The following is a 15,265-nucleotide window of genomic DNA, read 5'->3' on the forward strand; positions in this document are numbered from 1 at the left end:
GCACACATAGAGGGTGTATATTATCTTTTACCAGATCTAATATGTTATATTCTCCTAAATTCATTTCACATTTCCACAAACTTCAAAGTGTTTCCTTTCAAGTGGTATCAATAATATGCATATCCTTGCGTCAGGTCCTGAGCAGTTCATTTTAGGTGAAAATTTTAAAAAAAAGGGGGCGGATCCTTAAGAGGATAATGTACATTTGCTAAAGCATTATGATGACTCAGCGACACAATGGTCGGGTTTAACTGAGCTGGGCTTGGATCAATGATAAGTCATTGTCTCAACGCTGCCTTATAATGTTGTGAAAGGATCCAGGAACCCAAATGATTTGGGTGGATCCCATCCTACTTTTAAAACACGTTTTGTTTCCAAAAGGTATCGAAATTGTCAACAAAAGTTATACCCATCGAGCTGCAATAATCACATAGCCAGTAGTGAAGAGAAAGCATCCGACTAAAGCGTTCAATGCCACGATTCAGAGGGCACAGGGCCAGATATGATTGGGATCGCTCCGCTCCTCGCTCTGCTCCAGCTCCACTCCGTTCACATACTCTGCCCCCAGCTGCCAAATTGAATTGCTCTGCACCATATTGTGACATTTTATTGATCACGGCTAATAGCAGTAATGCCAAAATCATTGTTTCATCAATTTGCTTTAATATGTTTGTTTCTGATACCCCCAGGGGTCCTAAAATACAAATTAAAATTCCTAGATGGTTACGATCTTCAACAATTCCATATGTTAGTTTAGTAGAGATGGTGCAAAAATGGCTTAAAGCCTAGAGGGTTACAACAGAGACCAATTGGTTGTAATCTGGTTGCGTGACGTCTTCCCAACCAGAAAATGATGTCATGTGCCAAAAGTCCACTGTACTGTCTACCCCTGGAACATGATAGGCTTCTGTTATTATTATCCTGATATACAGTATATATTCTGCATGGACACTAGAGCATGTGTGGCTTCCCAATGTAAACCTGAACTTCCATTATAACACTGTCTGATATCTTGTAACCAGGCATCTGTTTTGAAAGGATCCTATTTGACCACACACCACGCCAGCCTATTTGTTACTTTGCTCTCTCTCTCTGAGCAAGCTGGGCATCCCAGCACTGATCTGGAGTCAGCAGAGGAGAGAGGGTCATTTCTGACATATGCTCATGCACTCGCACACACACACACACACACACACACACACACACACACACACACACACACACACACACACACACACACACTGCTTACAGCACTGGGGCTGTAACAAGGAGCCAGAGAAAAACACACACATGGTTTTGCTCTCAGACCCTAAAACAACAGCCTGAGAAAACCATCCCGATCTATCTGCAGTGGAAGAGACTTAAACAAAAGAGCAGTCTTTCTCCGGGCTTCTCATCCTATCAGGTTTCCCCCTCTGTGTCCGCTTGCACAGCTGCGGGCTACGGCTTCCCTCTCACTCTCCGAGGCCGACTCACACAAGGTAAACACACACCCGGACGGCCGGCAAAGCTGGATAGGAAAACGATCGTTGGACAGGGTTGATTTTGCCTGTGTTGTTTTTGCTCACAATGACTTTTGGGTTGAATCATCCATTTCACTGTAGTTGAAAATCTACAACCAAATTAGGTTGTTTAACCCAGATTGTATGGGATGAGTTAGAGTTAGTGTTTGAAATGGCACTGGATAGGCCTTGGACAGAGTCAGTTTAGAGTGAGCAGGGTGGTTATATCTGTGATAGTGTGTTCAGCTGCGATATGAAGCATAACTCATAAAGCATAATAGCCCGCCATCAGGAAACTAAATATAGATGGTGTTTTGATTGCGTGAAAATTGACATTTCAAAGGAGATTAGGATCAGCACCACTAAAACAACAGTGCCAATAGCCAAGGGGCAGAGCTCTGCCCCCCCCCCCGCCCGCGAACCTGCCTTCCTCACACGGCTCTTACAGCAGGTATCCGCAATTATCCTCAGGGCTGTGTGTCACTTTTTCCAGCGCAGGGATTCTATGTGTGTGTGGGATTGTGTGTGTGTGTATTTCTTTCATGCGTGTGTGTGTCTCCCTCCCTTTGGGACTGTTGTGGGGTGTCATAGGTCAATGGTCTGGGTTGGCTACTTCACTTGGCTTCTTGTCGCCCCTAGTCACTGAGTGGCTGTGACCTCATAACCCTGTGACCTCATCTCCTTAGCTCTCTCAGTCCTCCTTCCATAGCAACCGCAGGTTGAGGTGCATGACATCATGAGCTGAGAAGGTCTTCGCTAATGATGGGAGAGCGGGGGGCGGAAAGTGAACGGGAAAAGGGGAGGGGGTGAAGTGGGGTGTGATCCGGAGCGAGGGTAATTTTTTCCGACATTATTTGAGTATTAACCGTGTCATTATTAACGCAGGTGTGTTTTTTCAATGACCAAATTCTTCTTCTGCTTTGCTGAATAGAGTCTGTCAGAAACCAGCTGGGAGATGTGAAAGGGTGTTGCTGCCGGCAACAGAAGATCCTCCAATACACACATACGCACACACACATGCCGTCCCTGTTTGGCTAACCACAACAACCATATATCCCAAACACTTGATACCTGTCAAGCATAGCGTAGCATAGAATCCCCCTTTCATGCGTTATTTTTACACAATCCGAACACACGCAGAGGATCAGGATATGGCCGCTTACATGATTTAATTAGCACAGGCGAAGTGCTGAGAGGTCAAACTCCATTCAGAGCTGAAACTCTATCCACTCATTGATTCTATTAAAAGCTGTGGGCTGTGTGTGTGTGTGTGTGTGTGTGTGTGTGTGTGTGTGTGTGTGTGTGTGTTTATGACAGAGCAGGGCCTGCCTGGTGTGATGAAGCCCCCTCCACACACTCCATCTCCCCACCAGTGGGTTCTAACACTGTCAGCTGAATACAACCCTGGGGTTCAATGGCACGCTTAAAAGTAATGCAACACTGCAACAACAATGCACTGTACATAGTTATAGGGCACAAGTGTGTATGTGAAAACACATAAAAAGAGAAAAACGAAGTAAAGTAAAATAAAATGTTATTTGTCACATGCTTTGTAGACAACAGGTGTAGACTAACAGTGAAACGATTCCTTACAGGTCAATTTCCAACAATGCAAAGTTAAAGATAAGATAAAAATTAAATAAATATTGAAATAGTGACACAAGGAATAAATACAGAGTGAATAACAAGAGGAGTTAGTGATCTTAGTGAGTGCGTGCGTTCCTGTGTGCTTGTGTCTGACCGTGTTCATGTGCATGTGTGTGTCTGACCACGTGCATGTGATGTGTGTGTGTGTGTGTGTGAGTTGAATGAAGCTACAGTATGTCTTCTGTGAAAGCCATTAGGTGCAATTGAAGTGGGAGCGATCATTGATTGTGAGCCTGCCAGCCGCGGATGTTTGGGCTGAGGTAGAATCAGTGTTCTCTGCTTAAAAGAGCATCGTCTAGGAGACGCAGTTCAGGGTTTCCGACAGCGCTCAGCATCTAATGGACAGATGTCCATGCACCCAGCACTGCGGTCATTCTTCGCTCTCATACACAGACCTACACACGGGCGCATACATACACACACGCACAAATGAAAACACACACACAGCCCAGGGCTTTTAATAGAATCAACGAGTGGATAGAGTTTTTGCTCTGAATGGAGTTTCAGAGTAGCATTGGGGTCATGACTGGGGTGATTGGGGTAATTCTTTGCTCTCACACACGCCATACACGCACGCACGCACGCACGCACGCACGCACGCACACACACACACACACACACACACACACACACACACACACACACACACACACACGAACACACACACACACACACACCTTATTGCACTGATGGCACAGTACTCCAGTTGAGTTGTTATCATGGTGTGGAGGATGTCCTTGGAGATGAAGTCTCTTGTCATTTTTAGAGTGCCAAGCCCAGACAGCAGTTTCACTGTGATCAGGCTGGCGTATTTAGTCCAGTGTAGGTGTGGGTCCAACTTCATCCCCAGGTACTTCGCGTTTACTTGTTCATGACTGATTTGTCTGTCTGTTCTTGTGACACTTTTGCCTATGTGTCTCAACTTTTGTGGGTTGCCAAACAGCATTGCCTTTTTACTATGCATTGCTCCCTCTGAGGATCTTGATATAACTTGTTGGCAATAAAAAGTGATTGGTGGTCTGTTTATATTTAATTATAGTGTGTGATAAGTCAGCTGGATTTGCTGCAGGTTGCCCTCAGTCTAAGGAGAGAGATCCAGAGGGGCTATAGAGTGTGTCTCTCACTAGCTCTGTGTTATATTGTTTAAACCTGGGAAAACAATGATTCAGAATTCAAACAGAAGGAATTCAAACAGGTTGAACCAATTTTGAACCAGTTTTGGTATAACAGGTAGCAAGAACTCTTATGGACCAGTTTTACAATGGTTGGTTTTTGGTTTGGTCAAGCCTGGATGTGTTGTTGAGATCAACCGACATGAGATGTGAGTTTGTACTGAAGACAAGTTAAGTTGGAGGTCCAGGAGTTGGGCATAGGGGGACACAGGAGCCATAGGTTTAGATCAGACAGACATACATACAGACATACAGACAGACAGACAGACAGACAGACAGACAGACAGACAGAGCCCTAGATGGAGACCTAGATGGTTCATTGGGCATGATATTAGGCTACATAGCATACAGTCAGTGTATAGGTCAGGAGGATCTGACTTTAGTTTAGACAAGGATTAGCTATCATGACTTTATTTCGGACAGGGGAGATACAAGCCTGGGCTGAGCGATCTGATCATCCGCAGGCGATCTGATCATCCGCAGGCGGTATGGAAAGATAAACCTTGCCTGTCGCCTACACTCTCCTCCCCTGATCTCTCTACCTACATCGCCCGCTCGCCTCTGTGGCTTTAAGGACCGTCATTCCGACAGCATGCACCTCATCAGGCAACGGGACCTGACCTTTCCCTTTGATCTCTGGGACATTAACTCTGTTGCCCAGGAGAGGGAGGAGGGGCAACAGCCCTCACCTCCCCCGGCCACCCAGCTACTCCCCAGAGTTCCCATTAGCAGGTAATAACCCCAGCCCTGGGGTGATGAGGATGAAAATGTCAGAGTGAGAGGGTTTAGGGCAAGGAGCAGTGGAGCAGTGGAAAACGAGGAGAAATGATGTCAGAGGAATCGCGACCACCGATTGGAGTGGAGATTCCAGAGGAGAGCCTATAAAACGGGGAAAGTCAACACCAGGAACAAGCAAAGGGAGGGAAAAGTTGGAACGTGAGAAATTCCAGGAACTTTTCAACATCCTCTCTCTTCTCCTGTGTGTGTGTAAATGTGTGTTCCAGACTATCTAAAACCAAAGGTGAGTACAATAGAACGAACGAGTACAGTAGAACGAATGGGGCTCTCTGTGCACAAGTGGGTACTCAGACATGCATGGATATATGTATGCATAAACGCATGAATGCAGCGCAGGTGTGTAAAACAAGGTGCTATCTTGAACCAAAAATGGTTATTTGGCTGTCCCCATAGGAGAACCCTTCGAAGAACCCCTTTTGGTTCCAACTAGAACCCTTTTGGTTCCAGATAGAACAATTTTGAGTTCCATGTAGAACATTTTCCACAGAGGGTTTTGCATGGAACCAAAAAGTGTTCTCCTGTATGGACAGTCCCAGAACCCTATTGGAACCCTTTTTTCTAAGAGTGTATGTTCATCACACCTATGTGTATGTGTGCAGGTGTTCTTGAGAGATGTTGTTTATGTGTGCAATATAGAATACAGTAGAAGAAAGATGAGTGAATGATGAGTGACAGTTTTGTTAAGTGGTGGTTGTAGACCTTGCCTAAGTTCACAATTAGTGAGAACATTTGTTTGATCTTTGAATTGTATCTGTATTTTTGTGAATGGAAGAATTTGAGTGTCTTTGTGTGTGCGTAAAGAATGTTTGTGACGTATGGAGAGTGTGAGTGTGTCTTTGAGAGAATGTTGGTGTACGTACATTGGGGAGAGTGCATGTGATGGGTGGAGGTGTTTATTTTCGGGAATGGAAAATGCTAAAATTAGCTGATGTTGCTAGACAATACCCTTTGCCAGTCAAGTCTAAAACATACACTGTGAAAACCTTGGGGGAATTGAACACGGCATGGTTTCAAACAGGACCGCATGATTTTACAGTTTGAGAAAGGTGTTCCAAAAGGTATTCTATGGAGCAATAGAGACATTTAGTTATTTTTACCAGCTTTTCGGTTGATTTACTGCTCGGTCATTTGGACCAGAATGCAAGTGCTCTCGGGGTAGACTGATACACTTGGTATAGATAGATATAGACTAGATAAAGATTAGATATCCATGTGTGGAACTATGTTTTTGTACATTTAATGATGAGAGTGTATAATTGCTCAAATCATGTGTTTAATTGCTCAAATCCCACACATCATGTGGGTATATTCCATTGCTAAATTGGACCATCAAATGTTTCTCTCGTAGGTGCCAAAGGTTGGTTACAGCTATTGGAAGCGAGTGAAGGGTGTTGAAAGTTGGGACAGCAGCAGAGTGTTTGTTGTAGAGAGGTCCTACTGTTTTGGGTAGCTGTTTTGAGTATTTGGGGTTAGTTTTGGGTTGTTTTGGGGTATTAGTTGGACCCTTGTAGAGTGATAGGGATTGGAATACTACATGTATGGTAAAAACGGTGTGAAGGAGTTTTAATACCCTATTGGTATTAGAGAATAGGATATAGTCCTTTGAATTCTACAGTGTTTTTATTTTATTAATTATTTTATTTAATCTTTATTCTGACAGGGAGTAATGCTGAGACCTGTATCATGCATACACATCAATATACACTATACACATCAATATACACATTCATACACAAAATAATATAAAACAAACTCATTCTTCATAAAATAAATTCCTTAATCAGCCTTCTGAATATCCCTGGAGGCGCCAACTCTTCCAAATGTAGAGAGCATTGAGGATTATTCCAACTCTGTAAATTGTTTCACATAATGGGCGCAAAAAAACTAGAAGCAGATTTACCTAACTCAGTGGAGATCGAAAGGATCTCCAGAGTTATCCATCCCTGAGACGGGGTCTAATAGCTTGTGTTGAGTAATAAGTGTTGGACAAAGGACGCATGTTAGCACCAGGTATATACCAGGCTAGAGTGTGGAGTATTAAGTGAGAATGGGTAGAGTAGTGTGTGTGTACATACTGTATGTGTATCCAGACAGTGTTCAGAAAGCCTGAGTAGTAATAGTACGTTGCCAAGTGTGTGTAGGGGAGAATGAGGATCAATAGTATACTATAGTATAGTGCCCTTTAATATAAACCAACCACATGGGGAATTCAATAAATCTGATATGAGTAAATACTTGCTAAAGTGCCAAACTTCCACATTTTGACATGTCCCTCCATCAACCGTGTCACTTCTAGGACGTTTTAACCCACTTAACCCCAACATTTCTGCCCTAGTTAGTGTGTTGCTTTGACAAAGTAATTTCTAAAGATTATTATTTATTTAATGTGGTTAGTGATTCATTTAAGTGAACTGAACTCTTTTTTTCTATATGGTGAAACTATTTCTTTTTAAATATTGACCATTTTACTTGCCCTAGCAGAACAGGTTAGGCTGTTTTTATGTTATCCAAAGCATTGGTGACTGCAACTGTGCTGCTGGCAACAATTTATTACGTTTTTTTTAGCCAACGTTTACTGACACTGGTCGTATTCAAAGGGTGTTGAGCATTCGTAAATTCATCAGTTATTTTGTGCACACTCGGACGAGAGTGCTCTGAAATCGGAGTAGATAGCCAGAGCGTATTTACCAGCTATGTCTATCAACAGTTGTTGAATTGACATCTTGAACATTCTATTGAAATGGTTACTTTCATAGTGAAGTCTATTGTTAAGACATGTAATCCAAACTCATAATGTTACTACCCTGCATGACTCTGCAGGTCTCAAACCAACCAGGTTCAATGTTAGCTAGCCTTCAGTGCAGCTTTTGACATTATCGATCACAGTCTGCTGCTGGAAAAAAGTATGTGTTATGGCTTTACACCCCCTACTATAATGTGGATAAAGAGTTACTTGTCTAACAGAACACCAGCATTTCTACTCAAACATAATCCAGGTAGAAGCAGGAATTCCCCAGGGTAGCTGTTGAGGCCCATTGCTTTTTTCAATCATTACTAACGACATGCCACTGACTTTGAGTAAAGCCAGTATGTCGTTGTATGCGGATGACACAACACTATACACATTATCTACTCCAGGGACTGAAATGACTGCATCACTTAACAAAGAGCTGCAGTTAGTTTTGGAATGGATAGCAAGGAATAAGTTAGTCCAGATCATTCACTAAACTCTAAACCTCAACTACGTCTGGTAATGAATAATGTGGAAATTGAACAAGTTGGACTGTTGAACTGTCATGGTCAAAACATATTGATACAACAGCAGCTAAGATGGGGAGAAGTCGGTCAATAATAATGTGCTGCTCTGCCTTCTTAACAACACTAGGGTCCTACAGGCCCTGGTTTTGTTGCACCTGGACTACTGTTCAGTCGTGTGGTCAGGTGCCACAAAGAGGGACTTGGGAAAATTGCAGTTGACCGGAACGAATTGCAAAAATCGCTGAAGCTGGAGACTTATATTTTCCTCACTAACTTAAAACATCAGCTATCTGAGCAGCTAACTGATCGCTGTAGCTGTACATAGCGCATCTGTCAATAGCCCATCCAATCTACCTACCTCATCCCCATATTGTTATATTTACTTTTCTGCTCTTTTGCACACCAGTATTTCTACTTGCACATCATCATCTGCACATCTATCACTCCAGTGTTAATTTTCTAAATTGTAATTACTTCACTACTATGGCCAATGTATTGCTTTACCTCCTCACACCATTTGCACACACTGTATATAGACTTTCTTTTTTTCTATTGTGTTATTGACTGTACGCCTGTTTATTCCATGTGTAACTCTGTGTTGTTATTTGTGTTGCACTGCTTTGCTTTATCTTGGCCAGGTCGCAGTTGTAAATGAGAACTTGTTCTCAACTAGCCTACCTGGATAAATAAAGGTGAAAGAAAAAATACAACGATAAAAGAACAGGGCAGCACAGCTGGCCTTTAAAAGTACACGGAGAGCTAACATTAATGACATGCATGTCAATCTCTCATGGCTCAAAGTGGAAGAGAGATTGACATCCTCATTACTTGTTTTTGTAAGAGGTGTTGACAAGCTGAAGGTACTGAGCTGTCTGTATAGATTTGGATAGAAGTTTCTATAACTGCTAAAATTATGTCTGTGAGTATAACAGAACTGATATGGCAGGCGAAACACTGAGGACAAACCATCCCCCCCAAACAATTTCAGCCTACCACTGTTTTCAATGGCTGTTACTCTTATTATAAGGCGAAATACTCCCAGATTGCAGTTCCTAGGGCTTCCAGTAGATGTCAACAGTCTTTAGAAAGAGTTTCATGCTGGTTTTTGGAAAAATGAGCCAGAAATTGTAGTTTTTCTAGGTGGCTCCCATTTTGGCTGAACTGTTTTCAAGTGCTTGGAAGAGAGCGGTATTGGTATCTTTCTCCGGTAAAGACAATAACGATTCTCCGTCTTAAATGTTATAATTTATTTCGTATTAGGGTACCTAAGGTTTGATTATAAACGTTGTTTGGCTTGTTTCGAAAAGTTTATTAGTAACGTTTGGGATTCATTTTGTATGCATTTTGACAGAGGGAAACTGGGTGGATTATTGACTGAAGCGCGCCAGCTAAACTGAGTTTTTATGGATATAAAGAAGGACATTATCAAACAAAATAAACATTTGTGATGTGTCTGGGACCTTTTGGAGTGCCAACAGAAGAAGATCATCAAAGGTAAGGCTTATAAGGTTATATTGCTATTTCTGACTTCCGTGACGCACCTGCCTGGTTGAAATATGTTTTTCATGCTTTTGTAAGCGGGCCACTGTCCTCAGATAATTGCATGGAGTGCTTTCGCCGTAAAGCCTTTTTGAAATCTGACACTGGATTAACAAGAAGTTAAGCTTTATTTTGATGTATTACACTTGTGATTTTATGAAAGTTAAATATTTATAATTCTGTAGTTTGAATTTCACACTCTGCATTTTCACCGGATGTTGGCCAGGTGGGACGGTAAGAAGTTTTATTCTTGGCAGCAGCTAATGGAGTTACATAATACATACAAATACAAACATTAGATTATAACTAGCAAAGCAAATGGCTCCGAGACACGAATAATAGTACTACACAGATCATACATGTAAGGTTAGCTAGCGAGCCAGCCAGCTAACGTTAGCTAGCCAACTAACTGTACACTTTACTTGAAATTAAAATTAGAAACGTGCAATATCTGAAAATGTGGCTAGCTAGACTATCTTACCAGTATACTGTACATGGATGGACACATCTCCCTCTCTGTCACGGATGCCCTTAGTTTGAATATGTAATCCGGAGACAGACGATTTCTCCATCTCCTTAGCTATCATACTTTAATTCCACTGATTTCAAAACTCGATCTCTCAGCGTGTCCAGCCCCCTCATTATCTCAGCCAATCATGGCTAGCGGGAAGGTTGCTGTCTTTTTTTGTGGCCAAACAAACTAGGCTTGTAATTTAACAATTTAATTTATATTTACAGATTGCATACACTTTAAGGCTTATGAAAGTTCACGTTCTAGAAGCCATTTCTGTGTTCATGTAGGTAGGAGTAAAAGTGACAAGGCAATCAGTATAGATAATAAACAAAGTAGCAGCAGTGTGTTGAAAAGTGTGAAAGTGTATGTGTGTGTTTGCCGGTCAGTGCCATTTAAGATGAGGGAGGACAATTATTTATTTTATGATCATGGCCTTACTTCTATTACAGCATACTGGATGACTGTCAGTCATATTCCAATCCCCCAGCTCAATGTAACATCGATAGGTTCAGGCTACTACATGATACTCACATTTTCCCTATACACAACATGAGATTGCTACAACCTAGCCTATGAATGAAAGTTTACAATGTAGGTGCACAGGTCGAGAGACATTTTGAAAAGCCAACTGACATTTTGAAAAGCCAACTGACATTTACTCCTGCGGTGCTGACTTGTTACACCCTCAACAACTACTGTGATTATTATTATTTGACCATGCTGGTCATTTATGAACATTTGAACATCTTGGCCATGTTCTGTTATAATCTCCTCCTGGCACAGACAGAAGAGGAAAGGCCACCCCTCATAGCCTGGTTCCTCTCTAGGTTTCTTCCTAGGTTTTGGCCTTTCTAGGGAGTTTTTCCTAGCCACCATGCTTCTACATCTGCATTGCTTGCTGTTTGGGGTTTTAGGCGGGGTTTCTGTACATCACTTTGAGATATCAGCTGATGTAAGAAGGCCTATGTAAATCAATTGGATTTTACTAAACCTACATGTGTAGTAATTGTACTTCATACCATTTAGAATGTAACGTTTATTAAAAACTTATACAACATACTAGGCTCATACACTACCGGTCCAAAGTTTTAGAACACCTACTATTTCAAGGGTTTTTCTTTATTTGTACTATTTTCTATATTGTAGAATAACAGAGAAGACATCAAAACTATGAAATAACACATATGGAATCATCTAGTCACCCAAAAAGTTTTAAACAAATCAAAATATATTTTATATTTGAGATTGTTCAAATAGCCACTCTTTGCATTGATGACAGCTTTGCACATTCTTGGCATTCTCTCAACCAGCTTCACTTGGAATGCTTTTCCAAAAAGGAGTTCCCACTTATGCTAAGCACTTGTTGGCTGCTTTTCCTTCACTCCGCGGCCTGACTTATACCAAACCATTTCAATTTGGTTGAGGTCGGGTGATTGTGGAGGCCAGGTCATCTGATGCAGCACTCTATCACTCTCCTTCTTGGTAAAATAGCCCTTACACAGCCTGTAAGTGTGTTGGGTCATTGTCCTGTTGAAAAACAAATGATAGTCCCACTAAGCCCAAACCAGATGGGATGGCGTATCGCTGCAGAATGCGGTGGTAGCCATGCTGGTTAAGTGTGCCTTGAATTCTAAATAAATCATAGATAGTGTCACCTGCAAAGCACCCCCACACCATAACACCTCCTCCTCCATGCTTTACAGTGGGAACCACACATATGCAGAGGTCATCTGTTCACCTACTCTGCGTCTCACAAAGACATGCTGGTTGGAACCAAAAATCTCCAATTTGGACCCCAGACCAAAAGTTACATTTCCATGTCTATTGCTCATGTTCCTTGGCCCAAGCAAGTCTCTTCTTCTTATTGGTGTCCTTTACTAGTGGTTTCTTTGCAGCGATTCAACCATGAAAGGCCTGATTCATGCAGTCTCCTCTGAACTTTTGATGTTGAGATGTGTCTGTCACTTGAACTCTTTAAAGCATTTATTTGGGCTGCAATTCTGAGACTGGTAACTCTAATGAACTTGTCCTCTGCAGCAGAGGTAACTCTGGGTCTTCCTTTACTGTGTCGGTCCTCATGAGAGCCAGTTTCATCATAGCGCATGATGGTTTTTGCGACTGCATTTGAAGAAACTTTAAAAGTTATTGAAATGTTCCTTATTGGCTGACCTTCATGTCTTAAAGTAATTATGGACTGTCGTTTCTCTTTGCTGATTTGAGCTGTTCTTGCCATAATATGAACTTGGTCTTTTACCAAATGGGGCTATCTTCTGTATATCCCCCTACCTTGTCACAACACAACTGATTGGCTCAAACGCATTAATAAGGAAAGAAATGCCACCAATTAACTTTTAACAAGGCACACCTATTAATTGAAATGCATTCCAGGCGACTACCTCATGAAGCTGCTTGAGAAAATGCCAAGAGTGTGCAAAGCTGTCATCAAGGCAAAGGGTGGCTATTTGAAAAATCTCAAATATATTTAGATTTATTGAACCCTTTTTTGGTTACTGCATGATGCGTTATTTCAGAAAAAGAAAAACCTTGGTAGTGTACATACTGCAAAAGCATCATCTAATGCGCAAGTGTTTTTCCCCATCTTTCAGCCTGGTCTCAGAGCAAAACATATTATATTTAACTAAAATCCGTGCCACGCCTTTTAGTATGATATGTTACTTTACGTTAGCTTACATTTAATTGACATACGTAAATTCGGGACACTGAAATTAGTATGATACTGTATGTTATATTTGGTATGACTCTAAAAGCCGGGTGGGGTGAGGACACTTATTTAACCTCTTATTTTTTGTTGGCACAAAATTACCTCCATACTTCCATTCCTTTGTATGCGTTACCTTCAGAGGAGTCCCACGATACTTGTGGGGGTCGTAGTGCAAAACGTAGAACACCATCGTATTTGTGAGAGTCTCCCTTTCTACAGTGGCATATTAGTTTGTAATCCAAACCGTCAGGGTGGATTGGCAGTCGTATAACACGAACGTCTAGCATCCCAAAGGTTGCCCGTTCGAATCTCATCATGGAATGTTTTAGCTAATCGGCAACTTTGCAACTACTTACTCCGTTTATCAATACCACTGTTAGCTAACCCTTCCCCTAACCCTAACTGTAACCCTTTAACCCTTATCTTAACCCTTACCTTAACCCCTTAACCCCTAACCTAACGTAGCATATCAAACTAAAGCAGCCAAACCTAATATTTGTTTTTGTATTTATTATGGAACCCTATTAGGGATGCCAAGGCGGCAGATACTCTTCCCGGGGTCCAACAAAATTAAGGTAGTTATGTACCATGTTTTTTTCTAAATCTATACATTCACAACAGATTTCACAACACATTAAGTGGGTGCCCCCAGGCCAATACTCTGTATGTTAACGTGTGTATATGTGTGTCTATGCCTGTGTGCTTGTCTCTTCACAATCTCCACTGTTCCATATTGTGTATTTTTATGTTTTTTAAAATCTGATTTTACTGCTTGCATGAGTTACTCTATGTGGAATAGAGAGCCATATAGTCATGGCTCTATGTTGTACTATGCGCCTCGCAAACTCTGTTCTGGACTGTGATAGGACCTTTGGTGGCATGTCTTGTGGGGGTAGGCATGGGTGTCTGAGCTGTGTGCTAGTAGTTTAAACAGACAGCTCAGTGAATTTAACATGTCAATACTTCTCACAAATACAAGTAGTGATGAAATCAATCTCTCCTCTACTTTGAACCAAGAGAGATTGACATGTACAGTTGAAGTCGGAAGTTTACATTGGTCACATACACATTTTTAGCAGATATGATTGCGGGTGTAACGAAATGCATGTGTTCCTAGCTCCAACAGTACACAACAATACACATATAAAGAAATACATGAATAAATACTAGGACGAGCAATGTCGAAGTGGCGTTGACTAAAATACAATAGACTACAATACAGTATATACAGTTGAAGTCGGAAGTTTACATGCACTTAGGTTGGAGTCATTAAAACTCGTTTTTCAACCACTCCACAAATGTCTTGTTCGAAAACTATAGTTTTGGCAAGTCGGTTAGGACATCTACTTTGTGCATGACACAAGTAATTTTTCCAACAATTGTTTACAGACAGATTATTTAACTTATAATTCATTGTATCACAATTGCAGTGGGTAAGAAGTTTACATACACTAATTTGACTGTGCCTTTAAACAGCTTGGAAAATTCCAGAAAATGATGTCATGGCTTTAGAAACTTCTGATAGGCTAATTGAAATCATTTGAGTCAATTGGAGGTGTACCTGTGAATGTATTTCAAGGCCTACCTTCAAACTCAGTGCCTCTTTGCTTGACATCATGGGACAATCTAAAGAAATCAGCCAAGACCATAGAATATTTTTTGTAGACCTCCACAAGTAAATCAAATGTATTTATATAGGCCTTCTTACATCAGCTGATATATCAAAGTGCTGTACAGAAATCCAGCCTAAAACCCCAAACTGCAAGCAATGAATGTGTAGAAGCATGGTGGCTAGGAAAAACTCCCCAGAAAGGCCAAAACCTACGAAGAAACATAGAGAGGAACCAGGCTATGAGGGTTGGCCAGTCCCCTTCTGGCTGTGCCAGGTGGAGATTATAACAGAACATGGCCAAGATGTTCAAATGTTCATAAATGACCAGCATGGTCAAATAACAATAATCACAGTAGTTGTCGATGCTGCAACAAGTCAGCACCTCAGGAGTAAATGTCAGTTGGCTAATCATAGCTGATCATTGAGAGTATCTATACCGCTCCTGCTGTCTCTAGAGAGTTGAGAACAGCAGGTTTGGGACAGGTAGCACGTCCGGTGAAC

General features: G+C 41.6%; 1 protein-coding gene across 5 annotated transcripts in view; it reads left to right on the forward strand.

Moving 5' to 3' along the window:
- The first annotated feature begins 1,369 nt into the window (after positions 1-1,369).
- The window catches only part of LOC139382887 (osteocrin), a 37,572-nt gene continuing 23,676 nt past the window's right edge, over positions 1,370-15,265 (forward strand). For 2 of the 5 annotated variants that reach the window (XM_071127137.1, XM_071127138.1), the window contains exon 1: positions 5,063-5,342. Coding sequence is in view for 1 of the 5 variants with exons in the window: in XM_071127138.1 (XP_070983239.1) it covers positions 5,313-5,342 (30 nt within the window). In the remaining 4 variants the exon portion in view is untranslated. Of the gene's footprint in view, positions 1,482-5,062; positions 5,343-6,102; positions 6,178-9,728; positions 9,872-15,265 lie in introns of those variants that run through there. The other 3 variants (XM_071127139.1, XM_071127141.1, XM_071127140.1) reach the window with 3 other exon arrangements.

The sequence above is a fragment of the Oncorhynchus clarkii genome, chromosome 24 (genome assembly GCF_045791955.1).
Source record: "Oncorhynchus clarkii lewisi isolate Uvic-CL-2024 chromosome 24, UVic_Ocla_1.0, whole genome shotgun sequence".
NCBI lineage: Eukaryota > Metazoa > Chordata > Actinopteri > Salmoniformes > Salmonidae > Oncorhynchus > Oncorhynchus clarkii.